The sequence below is a fragment of the Scophthalmus maximus genome, chromosome 7 (assembly GCF_022379125.1).
Source record: "Scophthalmus maximus strain ysfricsl-2021 chromosome 7, ASM2237912v1, whole genome shotgun sequence".
NCBI classification, from domain to species: Eukaryota; Metazoa; Chordata; class Actinopteri; order Pleuronectiformes; family Scophthalmidae; genus Scophthalmus; species Scophthalmus maximus.
In genome coordinates, this window is record NC_061521.1 from 3651120 (window position 1) to 3676106 (window position 24987).

Sequence of the window (24987 nt, forward strand, 5' to 3'; positions counted from 1 at the left end):
TCAGCTTGGTGCTTTGATTACAGTATGTTTATTATTCATGAAATGTCCCCAAGGAGCGCTGGAATATCTTCAAGGACCTAAACCTCTTGAGGACCATTGGACCTCCTCTAGGATTCCATACATACATACACGTTCATATATACATACATAGAATAATTAAAGGCCTTAGGAGCATTGAAAAATCTGCTACATTGGAAGAACACAGTGTTATAGACAGATTAGTAAATAGACAGATTCAAGGACTCCTGCAGCAAGGACCATGGAAGGTCAGGCTCAAGGAAAAAAGAGCCTCAAGGACTTTTTCACATCCAGGTCAACAGTGGAATATCATCAAGGATCACTGGTTCTTTTTCCAAAGACCACTGTCACCCTCTCAATTACCCTTCTACAATAACCGGGATCCTCATTAACAGAATCCTCTTTGAAGCCGTTCAAACTCTCAGGACATCTAAGATTTCAATAAAATGAATCATATTTAGTACACCGAGTCCCGGTGTGTCCCTGGAGTCTCAAGGACCAACAGAACGTACATTAATGCCCTTAAAACTTCCTCGGTAATCTAAAAGAACCTCAAACCTCCCCGTTTTCCAGATCCCTGGAGCCTGAACCTCCTACAAAACTTCTTAAATGTAGACTTTGAACCCCCCCAAGGACTCGTGGTCTCTTTTTAAGGTTTGCTGGTATCCTCTGAAGGATACCACCAAAGACCCCTGGTGCCTCCTGGAGGACTAACAGAATCCCATTGGATGCCCCTTAAAATTTCCCCAAGGACATTTACAACCTCTTTTCCGAAAAAACCTAAACCAATCCAAAACACAATCCCATTTGATGTCTTAAACATAAGAGGACATCCAAAACCACCCTAAACCATCCACACATCTCCTCAAACCTACAATGAAACCTCCCAAACTTTCAAAAGTGCACCTTTAGAGATTTTAAGGACTTTGAGGAACCCTGGAACTTTCTTAAAAACACCTGCCATATAGAGATTATTTATTCAGCATCTGTGCTCTTTTATACAAATGGCATTGTCCGTGTAAGTACAGTACATGTTTGTAACTCTGCCTAATCCTCTGCAGGTTTTACCTACGGACTGAAGCTGCCACCTGCTGGTCAAGTTCAAACATCACAGCAGCCACCCACCGCCGAGTTCAGAGCTGATTCTCCCAAACTAAACACAGATCAGAGCAGGTTCAGCTCAGGTGATGACATCACAACGGATCAATGATCAAATCAGATCACTGGGACAAAAGAACTGAGTTTCCAAAAAAGTGCTACAGAGACATTTTTATAGATCAGCAGAAATCCTGATCAGAAATAGAAAAACATATTTCACATGTTGAAACAGACAAACTCCTGACTGAGGATTTGGCATTTTGTCTTTAAGACATTGAACTTTTTTGTTGTTGTCATGTAACAGATTTTCATGTTATGCTGTCATCACTCCTTCAGGTCGCTGAAGCCAACACTGAGCAGGAAGTGAGGTCGGATCAGGGACAGCATGGGGCCCCTTGGCGCCCCGGCCAGGCAGTATGCCTCGTCCACGCTGACGCCGTGGGACCGCAGCGTCCGCAGGGCGGTGCCGCAGCTTTCCCTGCCGCCGCGTGATGTCACCAGCACCACGCTGACAGGGCTGTCGAACAAACCGAACCTCTGCCGCATCTCGCCAAGCTGAGCCGAGAAACTCTGCAGAGGAGGAGAGTAAACGATCCTTAAAAAAAACGATAGAGGCCCTGGAATAAAAAAAATCCACAGCAACAATTAAACAGTAACGGTGAAGCATCAGCAGGATTTTGCTGTGAGCACCTGAGGGGCCTGTTGGCTCGCCGGCGCAGGGCTGCTGCTGAGCCGGACGACGGCGTCTCCGCAGAACAAAACTCGGAGCTGCTCTGACGGACAGGAGGCCGCGTGCTGGTCCAGCTGCGCCGAGACAACACCTGGAGGAGGAACAAGGAGGATGACTCATCTTCTGACATCACACTCACCAGGACAGCGACACATAATCAATACCCTGTCAAAATGTTGAATTCTAGATCAATTCTGATATTCTTGTTTGTGACCAAAATAAAGTTGTAATACTTTGGGGGGGGGAAAAAAAATAGTTTTAGGAGAGAATGTAGTCGAAATGTTTCAGAAAAGTCATTGTAGTATTTTCGAGAACGAAGTCAAATTCAAGAATAAAGCTGCAAATCTGCTGAGGATAAACTCATAACATTCGGATAATAATGTCTTAATACTTCACAAAATTATTGTGAGAACTGAAGCATGCTAACGTTAGCCTTCGGGGTGCACTGCTACAACTCACTCCACAATGAACATGTCATTCTGTTCTATATGAACTGATGCTCAGCACTTTCCACCCAAAAGTGTCTGTGACTGACGTTTGACTTCTAAAATATTTACTCCAACAGGATGTTTCCATGTTGTTTCCAAAGCAAACTTCCATTTTTATGCTGATAATACTGTCAAATACTGCTCCGCACCTGCACCGACTGAGGTTCTTTGTCGGCTGCAACTTGCTTTTGATACTGTACAACGTATTATTGTGTGGTTTGAAACTTGTTTTGAATGCGGACAAAACAAAATCAAAGCCTCCGATTTCTCAACCCATTCCTATGCACGCATCCTCACAATGTCTACACAAACTGTACAAAGTTTACCATGGAGCTTTGAGATTTATCACAATTCTCAAAGCTTGAATCTCAAAGCTCTTACTCACCATTGCTCCTTGTATGCATGGGTTGGATTGTCTACCCCGCCCCCCCGTAGACTCAACCATTGGCACATTCTGATTCCTTCTCATCTATAGATGTACAGTCTTCGAAAAGGGTAAAGGAAACTATTGCTTTCGCTCCCAGGACTTATTGCTACTAACTGTCCCTGGAGTCCGTAGAAATCTGGGGAAAAGGGGAAAAGTTTGGTGCTCCCTCGGCTTGGAATGACTTACAAAACGACCTTAAGCTCCAAGAACTGGTCTCATATGACACTTACACTACAACAATGTTGTCTTTTATTTTTAAATTGTTTTATGTTTTTGTCTATAATCAGTGATATATGTGCTGCTGCCAAAAAAAACATCTCAACAAGTTTTCTTTACTCCTGGTTAAATAAAGGTTATAATAATAACAATAATAATAATAATAATGATGAATGCTGTTACCTTTGTTATCACATAAAGGGGCAGTAAGCGAATCTGGAGGAAACTTGTGCTTTGCTCATTGTGGGATTTGTTGGGTTTTCCATGTAATAGTGTAATATTGACTTCACTATGTAAAGTGCCTTGAGACAATGTATGTTGTGATATGGCGCTATACAAATAAAATTGAATTGAATTGAATTGAACTTGTTTCTCACTCTGTTGATTTTCCTGCTCTGACCAGGATGCAATCCCGGGTCGTTGGTATGGGAATCCGACGCACTGACCACTAGGCCAAAACCACCGCTTTGCAGCGCCATCCGCTACCATGTCTCTTAAGGTGTTAAGAGTGATGTTTACAAACTGCGCTCGCGGTGCTGTGTGGTCCGCAACATTTTTTTCCCCGATTTACGGAGTATTCACATCAGCCGTAATAAAACGACAGAAATAAACTTCCTGACCTTTCTGTGAAGCCTGCGAAGCCTCCATTGCGTCAGTCGACAGGAAGAGCTGCACGTTATTCGTCAGTAAACTCTCTGTGAAATCCTCCTCGCTGGAGAAACAAAACCTGCCGACTTCAAGACCTGCAACAGAGAGCGACGATAAAGTAAATCTGTCATTGACAAAGATGATAAAACTCCCGACGCTGATCACATTCAGGCTTTAATCTGTCTGCTGATGAGTGTCAAAGTGAAATCACCGTAATGTCTGGTGCTGCTGATGATGCGGGAGCTCTGCTGCTGCTGCTGCCTGTCGGTGGTGATCAGGACGACATCGAACAGCAGCGACTCGGCAGGATTCTCCTCCAGCAGACGTTCATTCACCCTCTGGAGCGCCTGTTATTTATAACTTTGGTTATTTGTAAATGATGAAAGGTTGACTTCATTAGATTTTATAATGAATTTAAACTTGATGAGGGGATTTGGTAATTTGGTAAAAGGCTGAAATGATTAGCCAAATAAAATCGATTAGTAGATCAACAGAAACCTAATCTGCAACTGTTCTGATAATGAAATAATCGCTTCAGTCACTTTTCAAGCATTAATATTGAACACGTCATATATCTGCATACAAAGAGAAGTTTACTGCCTTTCTTTGTCATCTTCTCACAAGTATAAGTGAAATAATTTAATATTTTGTAAAGTTAAATATTTGGGGCTCTGATCAACTAGAAATGAGAACACGTCAACTTTAGTCCAGCGATTTCACAGACTAAATGATCAATCAAAAATAATAGACTGCAATTTAATTGATCATTAGAATAATTGTACGTTTTCAGTTTGTGTCTGCTTGTGATTTGTTGACCAGAAGAAAAATATATAATATCACAAGACTGGCATTATAAATTCTAGTCAGACTAAAGTTCTTCAAAATGACAGGGTTTTGCTCTTAAACCACGGATGTGAATAAATATCACTTACCAACAGGCATCAGACACGCACACGCAAGCACACGCACACAGGCACGCGGTTTTAAATTGGTGTCAGTGTTGAACTCTTACCTGCAACAGCGGGAATGCCGTGCCCACTTTGTAAACCTCTTCATCACCATCATCGTCAGCTCCAGATTCAAACACTGAACGAGACGTTACTGCAACGATCAGCGCACGATCGGCATCCTTCTGCAGAGGAGACACGGACCCTGCATCTTCATCTTCACTTTATTTGAAATCAAACCTTTTATGATCAGACTGTGGAGATTTGGTCCACAAAAAAAACTTCAGCATGTTTGGATAAACAAACTATATAACAAGTGTTGGAAGGAGTACTATGCTATTTTGCGTAAATAAAAGGTGTCAATAATACAAAGTAGGAATACTCTCCTACAAGTAAAGTCATTCATTCACAATGTTACTGATGTAACAGTACAACACCTATTTGCATTAAAACATAATGAAGACATCAAATGTAAAGTAAGCATTATGCAGAACGGCCCTTTGTGGAAAACTGTATGTCATTTTGGTTCATGAATTATTGATGCATTCTTGTGTACATCACGTTAATGTTGCAGCTGGTAGAGATGGAGTTGTGAATTTCCCCCTGATCATCAATACAGTATCAATCTCATCTCGCCCTATAATAACACATCAGAATGTAATTTTTGGTTATATTTTGTATTCTTAATAGACTAAAGGAGTGGGGAGGACATTACATGCCCCTGGATTGTCATGGAGCAGAAGAATAGAGCAGCAGAAAATGGAAAATACTCAAATAATGTACTTAAACATTGTACTTGAGTACAGCAACAGTACATGAGTAAACAATACTTTAGAGCACACACAGGGCCAACAGGCGACCCGTACAGAACCTACACAAAATCACAATGCAGAACCAACTCGGAAACACTACTTATACCAATAAATTAACTGCATTTTAAGTGAAATATGACCGTTGACCTGATAAAGACATTAAACACAATTCACACTTTCTTAACGAATGGGTTTTGACTGTTTGGTGTCAGGAACCTGCATTGCGTCCTTAGTTGTTTGGAATAATAAGGTTATAGTTAAGTTTCATTAAAAAATATATATAAATATACATTGCGTTTTTCAAAAAAAAAAGAAGAAAAGATTAGGTCCCGCCTTGTACAGTCTCGTTTCCATACGACATTTGTTCTTGTCAGTGTCCAACTTTGATGGGACGTTTGTCCGATTACAGTTCAAGCTCCAGTGAGACGTCCGGCTGAACGGTATTTGTTTATATGCCGAACTTTGCAAAAGGCACTGATGTCTCGAGTTACACGATTTCAGGAAGTCCTCTAGGAGAGGAGAGGAAGCGGATGTATAAATACAGTCGTATGTGAATGCGGGCTGGTGGACAAAGTCCGAGAAGCAGCACAGTATCCAGCAGCGGGAGTTCTGTGTGATTCCTGTCCGGGTGCTGGGTGGGAGTGTTTTTTTTCCGCGGTTGCGTGAACGCACCTGTCCTCATTGACCTCAGGTGAGTCTTACCTGCTTCACGTCGGTGTTTTCGACCGTGGCCACCATGTCCGCCTCTCAGCAGGTTAGCGACGGTCTTCACACGTCGATAGATTCACCACCACCACCAACAACAACAACAACAAGCCGAACTGAACTGCCTGTCAGACTTCTCCCCAGGTCCCCCGGAAACACGGCGCTGAACACTATGGTTCCGCCTGTCTGAAAACCCGACGTTTCGCTTTAAGAAGCGCACGGGAGCGCAGCGTGATGGCGTCACATCCTTGTCCGCCGACCCGCCCACAGAGGCGATTTTGGTGCCAGGTGGAGAAACACGGTCACACGAAACCCCCCCCCCCTCGCCCCGTATCTGGATTCATTATAGGAATAGAGGAAGGGGCGAGGTCTGGGCCGGGTCGAAGGGGAGTCTAGACCGCTTTGGAGTTGGGTCTCTCCCGGTTTGGATCGCGTTTGGAGAGGAGGAGGAGGAGGCAAAGTTTGCTCCGGCTTCTGTTCAGGGTGAGACACTCCTCCTCTGTCAACCCTTGTCCTTGTTTCCTTTCTTCCTCGCCTCCTTCCCTCTTTAATGTCGGGTCTTTCCGTAGATAACCAGGTGTGTTTAACCTCACACAGACGTGGCCGCTTCAACGCCCCCCCCCAACCCGAGGGGTCCCACCTCTCGCCCACTGTACATGGTGGACGCGGTGGTGTTATTATAGCCACAGGCACCTGCTGCAGAGCTGACATAATTTATAACATTGATATTTGATCGATCCTTTGAGCCAATTTTAAGCCTTATTACCAGAAATGCACTGGCACCAGCATCACATACGTGAATATGTATTTGTTTTGTGCGATAAACGACATATTGGGCGTTCACTCTTCGTCAGAAGAAAGCAATTTGAATCGCAGTAGGTTTGTTTTTATTATTATTATTATTATTATTATTGACGACCTATAGACTGAACAGTTGATTTATTATCAATAATTAGTCATTGTCGGATATATTTACTTTGACAATAATTGTCTGTTGCGCTCCTGTATTGGAACAATGCCACCTCAGGTCTAGTTATTTCGTCCCAGAAAGGGTGGAAGCAGTTTGATGAAACACGATTGTAGTGGCTAACTGGCCCCTATTGTTAGTAATTTGTGCGAAACGAATCTGAACATTCTTTTGTTCTATACTAAATTGTGTTATTAATTCATTCTCTGCCGTGAGAACGAGTTGCGTGCGTAACAAGGGGTTTCTCTCTCTCCGCTGTCTCTGTCCATTTATCACTTAATTGCGTGACGTGACCCATCAAGTTACCGCCCCCCTTGTGACGTCAAATGCCAAAACCCAGAGCCGTTTAGAGAGAGAGAGTAGCGACAACGGAAGTCCAAAATGCTTGCGCGTCACATGACTCATGTAGACTTCAGATAGTTCCCAAGTTTTTGGCGCGCCATTAGAATTCATTATTCAGTGCGACAGAACTGCCATTTTTGGTAATTAGTAGTCAATTAATGTATCGATTTACAATGTAGCAGACCGACATGCCTATGTAGTTACTATGTGTAGTAAGTCAATATGTTTTTTTAAAGTAAAATATGATTAATAATGTAATGTGCATGTTGATTTGATTCAGATGTGCTGATAATATACAGTCTTATTATTTCAACGTCTTACCCTTCATAAGTGCAACACAGATAGCCCATTGACTCCATTCTGCTGCTACTCTATGGCGCCGCTGCTCACTTCCTGGAACTATTGAGAGGCTCCATGAATCCGCCATTGCTGGTTAAAAGAGGTCCATTGGAGTGAACGGAGTTGTCGCGACTCTCTCTCTCTCTCTCTCTCTCTCTCTCTCTCTCTCTCTCTCTCTCTCTCTCTCTCTCTCTCAACGGCTCTGGAGCAAATGCGGGGTGGTTGGGATCCTGGGCGCTGCTCAAGATGGCCGGGTTCGTGAGGCGAGCTTGCGTATACAAAGGGTAGCAAAGAGAAGAAAACTAAATCAAATAAATGTGATCACTCTTTGTTTTTTAAAACAGTACCAGTTGTCCCCAGTACACCTGCACACAGTTCTACAGCTATGTGGCAGGTAGTTTGTTCAAAGCGTCTTTGAGATTCTGCTGCAGTTCAGTCTGTCTCATTGTCTTCTGTCTCTTCATGTGATCCCACACTGACTCCATGTTGTTGAGATCCAGGCTCTGTGGGGGCCACACACACCATCTGCTTTAGGACTCCTTGTTCTCTTTCTCTCTGAAGTTCTTTATTACATGTGTGTTTGGGCTCGTTGTCGTGTTGCAAGGCTCTGTGACCAATCGAACGCCTTTCTGACAGTATTACATGAAGGTTAATCTGGTCATAGACGTCAGTGAACAGTCTGTAAATCTCTCTGTCACTCTAAAATCTGTCATCAACTGTCAGTCAGTGATGTCAATGTCTGTCGCACCTGTGCAGATGGTATTGTATTGTGTGCAGGTAAAGAATGAGATGATACTCATTAAAAGCAGTCAGACCAGTCTGTCTCTCAAACCCCTTACTACAGTAAAAGTAATAATGCATCATTATTACATTGTTTATACTGACACGTCAATGTTTCAGCGGCATTTTGCTGTTGCTGCTCGTGGTGGAGCTAGTTAGTTGTTTTCACCCCTGTGGATTTCTCAAGATATGGTACCTCTGCTAACGATAGAGAGGCAATTGAAAGCTTATCTTGATCAGAAAATGTTGCCTCATGATATGATGTCAAATGATAAGTGACGTCATGAAGAAGTCACAATGAAGTCAGAAAATGACATCATGCATAGTTGAAAAATGCATTTTTTCCCCGAGCTATCTCTGCAGGACTAGGACTATAGACACGACCTAAATCTTATATAGATCAAGAAATAATTTGAGGAATGACGTCATCATGATGTCACTGTGAAGTCAGAAAATAACCTAATACAGTGTAGTAATAATGCATTAACTTTTGCAATCCATAAGATTAGTGACACCGTCTACAGTTTATTTAGATTAACCAGTCATTCATCATCATATGATTTAAAAGACATCTTGATGACGTCAATATGAAATGGTATTATAACAATGCAAACAAAAGTTAGGAGGTGCCTGATTTGGGTGTAAACAGTGTGCATGCAGAGTATCATGTACTGTTGGACAATTCGACCATAGAAATATATTCTGGCATACCTTTTTTTTGGTGAAAATTAAAAGTGAAAAAAGTTAGTGTTTGCGTGGCTGGTGCACTGACTTGCTGTGTCTTGGAACAGGAAGTAAGATGCATGCCGTTGCACTAGAATTAAGAAAAAGGAAACCTGATTTCAGAAAATAGCAATGTATTTTTTCACGTTTAACAGAATAAAGGGGTTACTCAGTCATACAAGTAGGAGGTACTTATTAATCTAAAAAGTACAATACAACCTGCATGGCTCTGTGCATACTGTCTATATACTGTATATTTGTATTTGTTGGCATTCATTTTTATTTTATTACTGCTACTTCCTCAGTACTGCTGCCCCCTCTTCTTCCCTTCTTTGTTATTTTTATTTTCTAAGTAGAAGCTGGTCTTGTCTTCTCCTAAATATGTCATTGTGCAGCTGACTGCCGTGTTATTCTTTGTATATAACAGTAAAACCCTTTCATTCACCATGTTTTGTATGTAAAATCCATTAACTGCATAGTATCTGTATCTGTCAAATATAGTGATGTCAAAAATACAACATTTCCCCCCTGAAATGTGGTGTGGTAGAGAAATAAAGTAATGGTAAATTATAACACATCATTATGAAGGTATTTTAAGTATTTCAAGAAGAGTGCCTTGTTGGGTTCCACTTCTGGTCTATCAGTAAGTCCTTCCAACTTGTTCAGACAGTGTTGAAGTCGTGCTGATACAAAACCAGACATTTTTCATCAAATGCAGCAAGACCAGTCAGACTGCTCGGGGACACCTTCACCCTTATTCCTTCTCAGTCAGCTGTTATGTTTCTCAGGCTGACGACATGTACACCATGGCATCAGACTCCAACCATACTTAATGTACTTATAGTTATAAAAGTAAAAGTACTGTAGAACGACCATTTCACAGTGTCACAGTACATTATTAGGGCAAAAGTAAAGTAAAGCACAATACAACCTGCAGTTTTTGCATATTTTGTTGATTTTTGAAGTAAAAAAATAAGTAAATACTTTTATTAAAATACTTACTGACTTAGTTGGCGGCCCAAACTTTTGCAAACAGCTTTGTCATTATCATCAGATCATATTATCAACATAACCAATACTTTGACTCACAACGGTATTAGGGCTGTAACTAACAATTGTTTAACGAATTATCTGAGATATTATTTTGTTTATTTTGTTGATATTTATTGTTTTTCCTAATAAGATGTTTGAAAAATGTACGATAAGTGTTATTAGTGTTTTATTTTGTTAAAGCTTGTGGTGCTCTATTTAAGTAGCTTTATTTGTTCAACCGACAGTCCAAACGCCCAAAATATACACACATAAGATAAATACAAGTTATTTTTTTGGAACATTTGAAAGACAGATATGATGGTGATGTGTATCAGATGATCAAACATGAAGAGGGGGACAATAAGCAGTAGATGTTCCCTCCTGAACAAAGCATACAATGGCTGTAGCTCTTTGTATGAGCATTATGACTGGGCTGGATGATGTTGACTCTCTCTGGAGAAATACAACTTATGATTACTTTGTGTTGAAGGAGTCAACTCTGTCAAGGTTTATCTCACATGTTGTTAATCAAACAGAAGAGGTTTGACATGACATTCCAATTCAATAAAAAAAAAGAGTCCTGGTTTGGTTCAATTTAATTTTGTTTGATTCAATTCTTGTTAATTGAAATGAAAACCAAATACAACAATATGAAATTATTTATAATTTTTTAATTTGGAACTTGAATCTTTAGAGCCACAATAGGAGCATGGTTGATTTCACGTAATGATAAGAGGTGTACGTTTTCATGAATCAAGAGACATATCTTAACATCTGCTACATGTATTTGCATTCAATTTGTTACAAATGTCCATGTTTCCCACATGGTGAATCCCACTGACTTTGATCGTCCTCTGATCATTCCCCATCACAAGGTTCACATTTGAAGTCAAATGTTTCAACAGCAATTTTATTTATTAAAAGATGAATTAAAACATTTCATTTGTTCACATGACATTCAGTCCCATTTCTGTTCCCCTCGGGATGAATCATAATCACTTGGGCAAAATCAGGACAATTGGTCCAATACTTTGCTCCTTGTCAAATAAGCTTGCAAAACATATCCATCAGTCTCAGTGGTACAATATGTTTAGTGATAATTAGCTAATGTTGGCATACCTACAGGATAAAAAATCATACCTGCATGGCATCAGTCTGTTTGTGTATTGTCATTTGACAGTAGCATTTAGCTCAACTGCTGGGGCAAGCGTGCTAGCATGGCTGCAGGCATTTAGGCTACGTTCTCTGCTCCGTCATTTTGCATCATCAGAGCTGCACAGCACTCAGAATTATTTTATTTGAGTATTGTATTTCGGAATTGTAAGCAGAAACATTTTAAGTTTTGGTGAGCACTGTACATACTCTCAACAAACATATTTAACCATCAGTTTGAATCTTTTCCCCTCTGTGTTTCTGTTCTCCTCGTCCCCAGTTCCTCCAGTTTTTTGCGGGCAAGTCGTCGGCCATGCTCTGGTAGAGGCCGGCTCCACCGCGGCCACTATGCTGAAGCGTCTAGACAAGATCCGGTTCCGGGGCCAGAGACGGGACGAGCTCCTGGATCTGGCAGAGTCGCCCAACACATCCGACACAGAATGCAATGAGGAGGTTGTGATGAAACCTCGCCTCTCCGTCAGAGATTCAGAAGAACTGAGGGAGGTGGAGGGAGAGCAGCAGAGTGATGCTCAGGTAGGAAATCACCTGTGAAATATGAATTAATGAAATTCGAATCCTGATCCTGAAGATGAATTTTCTTACAATACAATTTCAATGATTTAAATATTTGCCTGACATAGCTTGAGTTGTGTTGATATTGATATTGATATTGATATTTAGGAAAAAATGGAAAGTTTGTTAACAACTGAACTCTTACCCATGTACAAACCCATACATGCAGCTATTTGAGTTTGTGTTTTGTTTAGGTGGTTTTCTTCATTCCCATCAGCTCTGCTAGTATTTTAAACAACATTTTGACAATAAGCAACATGAGCCTGTAGGAAAACATGCAGAGATCTATAACTAGACAAATCTAGGAGAAAAAAACATGGTCCTGGTTAAGTAAATTTTAATAGAAATGTAGAGTGTAAATTGAGGAGGACCCAGGATTGAACCCTGTGGCACCACACATGAAACAAAAGTCATCATCCTATTTGAAACTGATTTTCTCTTACTGTTGTTGTTTAACATTTGCCTGGTTATTTCAAATTTCTGTGTTTGTCATTCAGGCAGGTCCAGGTTCATTTTCTGCAGCCCTCCAAGACGACCCAAGGACAGACCTAAACGAGGTCAAAGGGCATCTAGAAATTGCCTTGTTGGAGAAACACTTCTTACGTGAGTACACTGAGCTGAACTGCACTCTGTGTGAGGTACTTCATGTCAGATCATTGCTTCCATGCCCCTCCATCTTTCCCCTCACTGACCACACCAACATGTTTAATGGAGATAATTCATCGTTGATCACTGGACAAACAGTGGGTCTCAGACTTTTGATCAAAAGTAGACTTTATGAATCTGGAAAAGTGACTTTATTGCAACGAGACTAACATTTTCAGAAAACACAAAAGCCCCTTTCAGAGAGGATATAAACATTACAGGAGGTTTGTGGTAATATACTCCCTGTTCTTCCTTGAAACATAAGTTGTCTTTTCCACACAAAACAAGAAAACTTATTACCGAACTACCACACTTGGGACATGTGACCACTGAACAGTAAGTAATCTACAGATTAAGTGTTTCATTCCTTTAACTTCATCACAATGGAAATAAAAAGAATCAAAGTTGATGTAGCAGAACCAGAGAAATCTTTTTTTATGTCCTACACGTTATCTGTCCTTTCCAAAACAGATGCTTACAGTACCCACAATTCAATGCAATTTGATTATGGTTCCCAAGGTCAAGAATGAGCTTTCAGGTTCCAAAATATAAATTAACTGAAAAATGTAAAGTTTTCTTTAATTTTAGATTTTAGATCATGTTGGTTGGCTATTGGGTAATCATTTGATTTTGAGTAGAACACCCCACGCACAACAGCATGTTGGGTAATCTGTCAATATCTGCCCATCTGTTTTATGTAACACACGCACACACGCACACAGAATAAGATTTTTTTTCTTTGAATAAAAGTATCTGTGTCTGTAAGTATGTAGCCTGTTGAACACAAAAAGTGTTTTACATCTTTTTTATTTTGGCCTCGCCAACATGGACAGCAGCCTGCTCAGAGGTCTCCTGTCATAATTCTGATCCTGTGACCATGTATCTGTGTCAGATGAGGAGCTGAGGAAACTAAAAGAGGAGTCCAATGTGGATTCACTGAGACAGGAACTGGAGAAGGAGCGCTGCAGGCGTCTGGAGCTGGAGCAGAAGATCAACGACGTACTGAGATCCAGGTGATTGATCAGGAAAAGTGATGAATGAACTTTATTCGATGAGCTGCTTTAAGACAGACAGAGCAGCTTGTTTCTATCTGACTGACCAGTTGTTTCTGTCTGCGGGGAAACTTCACAGACTTGAAGAGCCGCCCAGTCAGACAGCTAAAGACCCTCCCCCTCCCCCTCCTCCACCTGCAGGAAGCGACACAGGTGAGCTGCACTAACACACACTTTTATGTAAATGTGGAGTTGTTATGTCGGAAAAATGGAAATTGGTAATTGAGTGGATGGAGAGGAAATTCTCTCCATCCACTCAACTACCAATTTACCATTAACCTTCTTATCATTGTGAATGATATTAATCTTAATGATATTAATAATGATAACTTCACTACATTGTGATACATATATTTCGATATTTTTCATGAGCTTGTTGCTTTACTGAAACACATTTCCTTTCTTCTTTCAGTCAGTTTTAGTTTTAGCTTTAGTTGTCAAGGTTTTCAGATACGTCTTTGAGATTTTATCCCTCTAGCACTCACACAAGTTTGGCACAGATCTAAGTGTATGAACTTGGATGAATGTGGTAAAATGCCCCCCCTCCTCAGACAAACAAAAGGACACTCTGCGCAACAGTTTCCTGAAATGGCTCTATGACCGTTTTGGGGTCTATATTGAAGACTTCAGTTTCCAGCCGGAGGAGACGACGGTGGAGACGGAGGAGCCGTTGAGTGCCAAGAGGTGAGGACGAAAACCTCTGTGCTGTCTGTTCAGAGACTTCAGGACACTGCAAAGATTCCCTTTATGAGTAACAGCAGATCCAATTTTTTACCAACACAACAACTTATAGTAACTGTATGTTTTCTTTGTGTTTAAATCTGTATTTGCCCTAAATCGAAAAAATTAAACGGTTTCCACTCCACAGGTTGACTGAAAACATGAGACGGCTCAGTGAGTATCCCCTTGAATTTATTTTTAATTTTCATTTTCCCCCTAGAAATGTTGACTATTAACAGATAGAATAGAATAAAAATGTCTTGAATTTGCAAATGAAATTGTCAGAGCACAGTGGCGTCCACTCACTGTTGGCCCCATGCACTTCAGATGCTTTATTTTTCAGTTTTTATCTCAAACAAATCTCAGCCTATAATTTTTAATAGCTCTGCCGCTGCCCTGTTCCCAGAACGAGGATTTAAACCGGTGACCAACTTCAAGAGGAACCTCTCCGCCTTATCCAGCTGGTACTCGGTCTACACATCCGCCATCGCCTTTATCGTGAGTCCACGCACACTCACAGCTCAGCAGTGAGGATTCAAGATGGATTTTAATAAACTGATGAACACACACAATAACAAACACAACAAAGCAACAAAAAAGCTCAGATTTTATTATTGTTCGTACATTTAAATTTTTTTTTTCTGGAGAAAACGAGACAGAAAAATGTATATGTTGTCAATTTACTGATTTTATTTGGTAAATTAGATTTAGTTTTTTTTAAATCCACTCCCACCCTTTGTATTATAAATGTGTACATATCATTTATGTATTCCATAAATCATTTATGTAGGTATGGGGACCTTTTGCACTTATTTTTTTTTCCCTCCGAGCCACTGTTCACCTGGACTCCAGGATAAACGGATTACACTTTCGTGACCAAAGGTCAAAGGTCACTGACTTTCAGACAAATGTCTAATAAGATGTCCAACTTTCCCCATGGATCAACAAAGTATTTCTAAATTTAATAACTGGATGACTTTTTATAGACCAAATATCAACTTCACTGTGACACAATTTTATGGAGAATCACTTTTGTGGTCTTTAATCAGCGTCATAACTCTACATAATCTGCATAAAACAAGTATGTTACAAACATTTATTAATTCTATACACTACTTGTTAATGCTAAATAAAGTGTAAATGTTTTAATTTAATATAATGAAAATCTTGCCAGACATTTAGCATATTCATCTTGCTCTTCGCCACCTTTGAAAAAACCATCTCTATATGTGTGTGTGTGTGTGTATGTGCGTTGGGTTTAAATGTAGGTCTACATGTATGCAGCTTGGCACGGCTGGGCTGTCCCCATGTTCCTTTTCCTCGCCATCCTTCGCCTTTCCCTTAATTACCTCATCGCCAGGTGAGTGCATCTTATCTTTACATCCTTTTCTCAGAACATGCAGAACATTATTTCTACTACTTCTAATTTTTTCTAATTCTTTGATCTGCAACTGTCATTGCTCGTCATATTGCTGCAAATCTGACATGAGGGCAACACAAGAACACTTTGCTTCTCTTAGTTTACATTCTTTATGTACCATGTTTGGTTTGCACATTCACTTAATATAGAATATTCCAAGGCTTTTCATAATTTTGTGCTGCCATTTGGTGTTGAGTGGGCTCAGAAATTCCATTTAATATCTGCAGTCAGCTTCCTGATCACACTGAGTCGAAGCCTTGATCTGCCCGAAACATTCACTGCAAACGAGCGGGTGTAATCGAGAACAAATAAAAGAGTTTTATTTATAACTATTTATCTATTTTAAGTTATATTGTGTTTGCTGGTATAATGTCTGCTGGAATGTAAAAAAATAATGTTCAGTGTCTAAATTGTCCTTTTGAAATTGATTTTTTTCCCCCTGAAAATCAATACAAAAAAGTAAAAAGGACATTGGGGCTTTTTAATTCATGCCATGGTGAAAATGATGGCAAAATAAATGGAAAACTGTAAAAATACGTGTTCGATATTCGGCCAAGTGTTTCATTATTTTTGGTGTTGGTTTCGGCCAACAATTTTCATTTGGGTGCTTCCCAATTAGTTTTAGTTAATTTTATTTGAAAAGATGAGAGAAATCACTGAACCACTATAGACCAGCCATACGCCCTGTTGATGAGCCTTTTGATTCTGAGTTGTGTTGGTACCTGATGAAACTACATGTGGGTTGATTTGTAAAGATACTTAAGTGGACACACTTGTTTCGTAAAGTGCTTTAACATACGCTTTTACAAATTGTATTACTTACGCACATTCAACGTTTCACATCCTCACAAACTGAATCACAGATCAGAAAACACACAAAGGAGTCATTACGTTGATCAGTTTGGATATAAATCTTGACTGGAATTCAGATGTGTGCTGATTATGAAATGATCTCATATGTACCCATGATGCACTGCTCTCAGAGGCTGGAGGATCCAGTGGAGCATCGTACCTGAGGTCTCAGAGCCTGTGGTGAGCCAACTCTCTTTACACCTACACACACTTTCACCTCCTTAAGCATTCGATTTTTTTCTTTTACATCGGAGTTTTAACAAGATAGTGATGCATTTAAAACTGGGCGGATTTCCCATCAGCTTCACCTGCTGGACAAGGTAGATAATTACATGCACTGGAAACTAGAGGAATGAGGATGATTCAAAAGGTTCGTGGTCGTTTTGATTGACTTGCATCATGAATAATCAATTTAATTGAATCTACAGTGTGTAATATTTAGAAGAAATTATTCACAGAAATCAAATATAGTGTCCATGGCTTGATAATCACCTACAACAAAGAACCGATGTTTTTTCTTCAACTTTGAATGAGTCAAATATAGTTACATGAGGTGGACCCAACCTCCGTGTGAGTCGCCATGTTTGCTACGTCGCGTTGAATACAGTTGCACAAAACGGTCCAGAATACGTCGCATTCGCGTTGAAGTTTTAGCGCTGCTGGAAACTGGATATGGAATAGGCGTCGCGCCACCATAAAGTGTGCTCATTGTGCTGTTAATGTGAGACTTGATCAGGATGGTGTCCCCGGTGACGGCAGGTCATTTTCAGGTGTCAGTATGTGACGCTACAGCTCTGTCTACTCTTTGTCTTCCCAGGAGCCTCCTAAAGAAGACCTGACAGTGTCGGAGAAGTTCCAGCTGGTCCTGGACGTCGCTCAGAAAGCCCAGGTGAGGCTCTCTGTAACAGCCGACACCTCCCGACAGCTACTTTACAGTCCCGAAACCTGAGTCTGAACACTGAACTGCAGTTCATGTGAAATTGTGACGGCAAATGACAAGCTGAAAAAATGTATCTTCTCAAAAAATACTAAGTTCTTGGTGAAGCGAACAAAAAGACATTTACTTTGCCCTAAATGCAGACGATGAAACAGGAAATGGAAGCACACTGTACCGTTAAACCTAACAAGGTCTCACAAAGTAGCCGTTGGCGGCTGTGGACAGACCCGAGGGTCTGCTGTCTGGCTGGAGATCCTGCATTTTAACGCAGAGGATGCTACATGGGACTAACAGGCGGCAGACGCTCTCCAAACTGAACCTGCCAGTCCAAAAGAGACACCTGGAAGGCGACAAGTTGGAAGAAAGTTCTCCGCTGCTTCACAGACCCTTTGCTGACAATACTTTTCAGGAGAGCAGGACAGATTGGATTATTTACCTCTCAATCTTCAGGGCCGCCTCGTTTTGTATGTGTAGTTTCTTTACAAGTATAAAACGACAACAGTTCCAATGAAGAAAGAAAGAAAGGGGAAGGGACAGAGCCCACACTTTCACACAAACAGAGGAAAGCTGGACACAAACTTTTCGTTGTCTTTGTCTGGTCCTCACAGAATCTATTTGGGAAGATGGCCAACATCCTGGAGAAAATAAAGAAGTGAGTTTGTCTGCGCACACTTTGTCCCAGTTCTGACAGAAGTCATGGTCCGTACACAGATATTTAATATGGTGTGTTTTTGTTTGTTTGTGTGTAGTTTGTTCATGTGGGTGCAGCCAGAGTTAACTCAGAAGCTGTATGTTGGCCTGTGGGTGGCCTTCATCTCCTCCTGCCTGCTTCCGGTCAAACTGCTGGGATTCCTCATAGGTACATTTTGTGTTTGTGTATGTGTGTGTGTACATATATATATATATATACACTTTAGCTGGTTTATTACCACAGTCTGAAGTAATTCTTACATTAGGCGTTGATTCAACTGTATGATCCTTTAAGAGGATGTTGTATTATGGTGTTGTTAAATTGTATTGCATTATACCGTAGGCATTATAGTTATGTACTGCATGCATTCAGAAACCTTATCCTTATGACGAATAATGCTGTAAGTCCATGAGCTCTTTGGTGGACTGAGCTGCAGCTCACGTTTACTCAGCTTGTTTCTTGGATAACTTAACATCCAGCTGTCTGACGACTACAGTCCTTTATCCAGTCAGAATATGAAGGTTAAAACCACCAAGGTAATAAGTGAATTGTGAAAATGTGGCTTAAATCGGGATTAAAATGCCCATCTCAATACTTCTGGCCAAAGACACGCGACTACAGATTTCTCAAGATTTGAAACTTTTTTTTTTGTGATATTTCAAGTGCTCAACTCAACACAACTGTAAAACATAGGTCCATTTTAGTTTCCTCATTTTGGGGCAGAAAGTCAAAAAGAAGCTGAATTCAAACAGCTCTGACATATTCCATTTACATGTTGCTGAGTACTGTGACTGAGCAGAGTCTGCTCCCCCTTCCTCCCCTTCCCCAGCCATGTACGCAGGTATAAAGTTCTTCATCATCAACTTCATCTTCATGAGCTGTCCCAAGCTGAGGCAGCGCTTCGACACCCCACATGTCATCTGGACTAATTTACCCACCGACCTGCAGCTGAAGGAGCGCGGCAGCACCACTCTGAGCAGACGGGTCAGTCCAAGCACACAGACCACAGTCAGTCACCATGTCACGTGAAGCGACGAATCGCATTTCGGCACCACTTTGGCCTAAGTATTTCAACACCTTGCCAAGAACATGTGTTCGTGATCCCCAGAGGATGGATTTCAAATGAGCCCCTTACTGCTCCTGCAGCGCCACCATGAGGTCCATATTTGTGGCGACACAGACAGTCTGCAATGCTTAAAGCTAAACCACTCACACAGTTTTTAACACAGTTTTTTAGTTTAGTTAGTATGGTTTCATATAGAGGCTGAGTAGGTGGGAGGAGGTTACATCATTTGCCACTATCACAGTTGAGAGTGCATGATAATGTTGTAAAATAGGGCTGAACGATTTGGGGAAAATATCAAATCACGTTTTTTTTAACAGATATTGCGATTGCGATTTGCGATTATAATTAGCACGCGCGCACACACACACACTGACAGAGAGCGAGATGTGTTGAAGAGGAGAAGGGGAGAGAGCTCTCTCTCTGTTAGCAGTCTGTCTCTTTATCGAGGGAATAGTCGTGGTGTTCGTCACCTCACCGTGCCACGTAAGACATTTTCATACGGAGTAACAGTCTCAAACAACTCTCGTGTGGTTCTGTGTTCGTCACTACTGTCACTGACTTGTTGGCCGTACACTCCTCACGAAGCTGCTGTGGCGCTGTGCCAAGCGCTGATACAGGTTGGTGGTGTTGCCCCGTGAAGCAGCAACGGTAGCACGGCATGTTCTGCACAACACCTGACGCTGCGCAGCATCCTCCTTTTTAAAACCGACGCGGTGTCCCTCTTCGAGACTAAAGTCTCCGCTGTACCAGTTTCCGACTGTTCTGTCGAGCTTGAGGCCTAACTTGTGGTTAGAAAAAGGCGTTTTATCATATCGCGATATAAATTGCGAATGTAATTAATCGTTCAGCCCTATTGTAAACCTTTAGACACTAATTCAGAAGAAAAAAAAAAAAAAATCACATAATTTACATTGAAATTAAAAATATATTTGGATGAGTTTTATATAATCATGAGATCTAATGTTACAGTGTGAGCCACTGTACAAAACTCATCAAGTCCCAAGTGCATTGGTTTTTAATAACATGGTATCCATGGTACAGTATCTGGTATTGTTCACAAGTTTGTCCTCAATAATTTGAATCATCTAGACATGGAAATAAAGTTCAAATTTAAACTCAATACTTTCAAATACCAAACTGAAATGTTTTAAGATGCATATGGACCTCAGGCACGTGCCAATCACTATGTACTGTGCAGTCTACAGTAAACATAAATTCTTTACAAGTGGACACACTCCTACTGGTCCCAGTCGCTGGTCTCTGGCCTGTCTGAGGTTCAGTTCTCTGAGTTGTTGTGTTTTTTTCTCCCAGCTGTCTGAGTGTGAACAGGTAGGCTCCTGCTGTGTGTGTGTGTGTGTGTGTGTGTGTGTGTGTGTGTGTGTGTGTGTGTGTGTACGTGCGTGTGTGTGTGTGTGTGCGTGTGTGTGTGTAGTTACAGTCACAATTAGTAGTGTGCAGTATAGTTACGAATGTAGAGTGGTCAGAGCAGATACTGATCAGCTGCTGTCACTGATCAATAGTGAAAGTGATAGATCGTGTGTCTGCTGAGACTTTGTTCTATAGTGAGACACCACAACAAGTGTCCTGATCTCACTCGTGATGAGCGTCTGACTTTTCCTCTAGCTAGTTCCACCCTTTGGACAAATGTTAGAACACAAATTTTCAGGTTGTATGCAAATGTAGATTCCACGTACCTCTCCCAAGAACTGATGCCAAATTTCAGGTAAGGTAGGATACTGTGAAAAAGGTAATTCTTCTTTGACCGATCTTCAAGCCCGATGACATTCGAGAGATAAAAGAAAGCTGATAACAATACACGGTATTAGCCAATATTAATTTTCTGTAAACAAACAAACATTTTTTTGAATATGGTTCCTTTAAATGTGTTTTTTTTGATCAACAGCTAACAACCAAGAAATAAGCTGCGGGACATTTAACTGTGGGAAAAAATACTGTTGAATATGTATATGAATATGTATCAAAACATATTTTCAGCATTTCTATACATTATCTTTACATTTCTTGGTTGACATTTATGCCACTGTTATGCATGCTCTGGTATTTGCCCAAATTCATATTTCAGCAGGAACCAAATGTTTGTGGTTTTTATCCAAATTTGAGTTTTTTTCTCAAGAAGGCCTGATAAGGTTTTTGTCTTCAGGCCGAACTAAACTTTAAAACATTCTATAAAACAACAAAGTGAAATGTATGTGAACAAAAAAGACAGAAACATGTCAATGTTTCTGTCTTAAAATAACCACATGAATTATAAGTGAAATGGACAAAATATTGTGCAATCACAGCCTTTCCTCTGGTCTCTTCCCATTGGGAGGTTTTTATACAAATGTTCCGGTTTGTGAACAGTCGGATTTTACCGTCAATGTTTATTTTGGTTCTTCCCTCTTGTGCCACCTTCAGGAAAAAATGTTGTCGGTCTGGTAAGACTACGAGTAGCTCGATCGTCAGGACGTTTGTTCATGTTGTGGCTGCAGTGAACACCGCGGCCTCGAGCAACAACACAGTGAAAACAATGAATGTTCGAATTCTGTCTGTCAGACCGGGACGGGCGAGCTGCTCTTCCTGTCAACCCTCAGCTCTGCCAGCAGCTTCACTCTCAGAACCGCCATGATGTGTAGGATGCTGCCACCTCACCACCTCACCTGCTATTGATTTACTCATCCTGTACCCTTCCTCCTGTCCAGGTTCCTGCTGGGGGGGGTCGAGGCAGCCTCGCTGCTGCTGCACCTGCGGGCGTCAGCCGGGACGAGGATGGGGGGCGGTACTACAGCACCAAGAGGGGAGCTTTTCACGAAGTTTTCAACCTGCCAGAGAGTGAGCGGCCCCTGTCAAGTGAGGACGGGACTGCCAGGGAAGGGGGGGAGGGGTTCAACAGTGAACACATAAATCAGGGTGGGGTCAAAATTTCGGAGGCCAAGAATTGAAACTAGAAGTGAAGCAAAGTTATTTTATACATGACTTTACACATGAATTTGCTTTATTTTGATAGTATCACATCTTAACCTGACGTTTATCCTACTTTTGGGTTGTTTTTTTCTGAGGAACAAAAAGAAAATAAAAGGAAGAAAAAGAAAAACGAGACAGAGAACAACAGTGACAATAACGTCTTCCCCTCTTGAGTCCTCAGATTCATTTATCTGTAAACCTGAGAGACTGAAGCTTCCTCTGTTTCAGGAGTTTTCTATTCTCAAATGAGATAGAAACAGACGGAGAGTTCAGAAAGTCTCATGTCTACATTTACGTCTGGCTAACATCAGTGATCCATGTATGAGGGGTTGAACCCCAGGTGTGTTTTTTCAATCTCTGCGTTGGTGTTTCAGTGTGTGAGAATGGCTGGCGTTGCTGCCTCATCAACAGAGACAGGAAAACACCGACAGACTACATCCGCAACGGATTCCTCTACGTCACCGAGAAGTACGTTCTCCACTTCCTTTCGCAGAAACGTCTGACACTAGTGTTCAGTGAGATGTGTAGCGGATTTTGGAGAAAGCGTGTCCCTCTCTTCGTTGTTGTTGATGATTCTACTGCACCAGCAAGGCCGCAAAAGCCCGCATCCTCGGGTATGGGAGACCGAAGCGATAACCACCAGGCCAAAACCCCTGAGTCGTAGCGTTTGTGGATAGCACGTGTCCCAAGGTGTAAGGGGAGTGATGTTTGCAAACTGCACACGGTGTTGTTAGGTGCGGTCTGCATCATTTTGTGAGGGGTTTACAATTTACAGAGTCAGGACTGAGCTGAAAACCCTGATTCACTTTCGCCGCACCCACAGAACCGACAGCGAGCGGACCTTGAGGAAATATTTGTATATTTTTGCAAAAAGGTGTATTGGATTAAAATCTCTCACTGCCCCTTTGAATCTGTTTTTTTCCCGCCTCTTTTTTCTTATCTTCAATTAAATTCAATGAGATTTTATTTGAATAGCACCAAGTCACAACATACGTTATCTCAAGGAACTTTACATGGTTAGGTCGAGACCTGACAATATTGCAGAGAAACCCAACACTTGGCGACTGCAAGGGAAAAAAACCCTCTGCTTTAACAGGAAGACATTTTTCTAGCAGAACCGGACTCAGTTGTTAGCAGAACATCTGCCGCGACAGGTTTTCTAACAGCTAAACATTGGTTAACATTGCTGGCAAAGATAAAACAATGCCGATGCTCTGTGGTGAAGGAGACCGATTTAACGAAGCAGATACACTTCACGACTGTAATCATAATGCATTTGTACGTAGTTTTCAAAGGTTACTTTCCATCAATTCATGTCTCATTTTCATTGTCAAAAAAGGTTGTCAACAATATTTTTCAGTGGTGGTGGAGCTGAGAAAGGAAGTGTCCAGTTTGAGTCTTTGAATCTGAAGCACACAGCAGCAACCACTGGTGTCTGGTGTCCTCTCTCAGCCCTCGCCTCTGAACGCCTGTGTGAACGGGGGTTAACTGAGTCTCCTCTGTCCCCTCAGTTATCTGTGTTTCGAGAGCTCCAGCTCCAGGTCTGGATCCACCAAGAGGAACAAAGTCATCAAACTGCTCGACGTCAAAGAAATCCAGAAGGTAAGAAGAGTCTCTGTCTGCTGTTGACGTGTTTTTAAAATTTTTTTAAACAATATGTCATAAACTTAATTTTGTGACAGTGACTGACACTGGATCATGCAAATGAAGATGATTAGAATTGGACTATTCCCTCTCTGTCCCTCACAGTACAAAGTTCTGTCGGTGCTGCCTGGATCAGGGATGGGCATCTCTATAGCGACGCCATCCACCCAAAAGGTAAGAGCTCAGTGTGAGGAGCCTCATTCTCTCGGTGAAAATACTTTAACCAAGCCCTACAAATTCTAGTAAGTCCACCTGATGAATGTAAAGTCCGATATCCTCCCTCTTGTAGCTCTGTTGTTTCGCTTTCTATCGGCTCCTGGGGGGAGACATCTGGTTCTTTAACTGCTCAGAGCCGCCTGCTGCGGCTGAACCACGCCATGAGATCAGTGGGAATGAAAAGAAATGAGCCAAGTGGCAGCCGGACAATGAGCTGAAACTCACTGTCAAGCTCCAATAAGCTGCTTATTCGGGTAGTAATTCTCAGCAGGTTCATCACAGTGAGCATCGTCCCTCACACCGTTGTGCCAATTTAAGCAAAGGTTCATAGGTATTAACAGAAATAGATAGTCAGTTTCACATTTTTAATACATTATACATTGATTTGTTATGTACAGCTGAGTATTAGGGCCACATTGAGAGAGAAAAAATGGAGACTTTGAGAACAAAGTAGAAAATGTCTACACTATCATTGGTTAATCACAGGAATAAAGCCTGAACACTCGCAAAGTGGATTATTGGGTGTTTTTCCTGTGCCGCTATTCTGCTGGGGTTTGCGTGAATGCAGCATTAAATCAGACCGGTGGTCTTATCAGTCAAAGTGTGCTGGAGTGCATAGCCTCTAACTTGCAATGTAACTAGTAGCAATAGCTGGGAAAATGAAGTAACGCACTACATTAATGTAGTAGAGTGAAAAGTGCAATATGTGTCCATATTTTGCTCATTTACAGGTACAGCATCACGTAGCGTAGAGAGGGGCCTCCTCTTTATTGAGACGGAGAC

The 24987-nt window shown here is 41.3% G+C and overlaps 2 protein-coding genes across 3 annotated transcripts in view; one reads left to right on the top strand and one right to left on the bottom strand.

Moving 5' to 3' along the window:
- LOC118315109 (cytosolic 5'-nucleotidase 1A) lies at positions 1 to 6270 on the bottom strand. Its single transcript, XM_035642119.2, has 6 exons — positions 6087 to 6270; positions 4638 to 4757; positions 3837 to 3972; positions 3598 to 3720; positions 1807 to 1937; positions 1 to 1686 (listed from the first exon to the last, which is right to left on the bottom strand). Exons 1-6 carry the CDS (start codon positions 6120 to 6122, stop codon positions 1441 to 1443), a joined length of 792 nt encoding a protein of 263 aa, XP_035498012.1. The 5' UTR covers positions 6123 to 6270; the 3' UTR covers positions 1 to 1440.
- Positions 5939 to 24987, top strand: part of LOC118315108 (GRAM domain-containing protein 4-like) — a 23865-nt gene continuing 4816 nt past the window's right edge. Inside the window, exons 1-18 of one of the 2 annotated variants that reach the window (XM_035642118.2) lie at positions 5939 to 6075; positions 11705 to 11958; positions 12495 to 12600; positions 13535 to 13655; positions 13774 to 13847; positions 14246 to 14378; positions 14563 to 14588; positions 14821 to 14912; positions 15683 to 15774; positions 16818 to 16866; positions 17504 to 17575; positions 18232 to 18275; positions 18373 to 18482; positions 19144 to 19298; positions 22083 to 22230; positions 22719 to 22812; positions 23856 to 23946; positions 24094 to 24162. In XM_035642118.2, coding sequence (XP_035498011.1) covers positions 11773 to 11958; positions 12495 to 12600; positions 13535 to 13655; positions 13774 to 13847; positions 14246 to 14378; positions 14563 to 14588; positions 14821 to 14912; positions 15683 to 15774; positions 16818 to 16866; positions 17504 to 17575; positions 18232 to 18275; positions 18373 to 18482; positions 19144 to 19298; positions 22083 to 22230; positions 22719 to 22812; positions 23856 to 23946; positions 24094 to 24162 — 1662 coding nt within the window. In that variant the 5' untranslated portion in view covers positions 5939 to 6075; positions 11705 to 11772. Of the gene's footprint in view, positions 6076 to 6326; positions 6573 to 11704; positions 11959 to 12494; positions 12601 to 13534; positions 13656 to 13773; positions 13848 to 14245; positions 14379 to 14562; positions 14589 to 14820; positions 14913 to 15682; positions 15775 to 16817; positions 16867 to 17503; positions 17576 to 18231; positions 18276 to 18372; positions 18483 to 19143; positions 19299 to 22082; positions 22231 to 22718; positions 22813 to 23855; positions 23947 to 24093; positions 24163 to 24987 lie in introns of those variants that run through there. The other variant, XM_035642117.2, reaches the window with a different exon arrangement.

Excerpts from the sequence above, each read along its gene's own strand:
- LOC118315109 (XM_035642119.2), bottom strand. The coding sequence starts at position 6,122 with ATGGTGGCCACGGTCGAAAACACCGACGTGAAGCAG. Across the intron at positions 3,721-3,836 it reads CAGCAGCACCAGACATTACG|GTCTTGAAGTCGGCAGGTTT; the intron begins GTGATTTCACTT and ends TCTCTGTTGCAG. Across the intron at positions 1,687-1,806 it reads CGAGCCAACAGGCCCCTCAG|AGTTTCTCGGCTCAGCTTGG; the intron begins GTGCTCACAGCA and ends CCTCCTCTGCAG.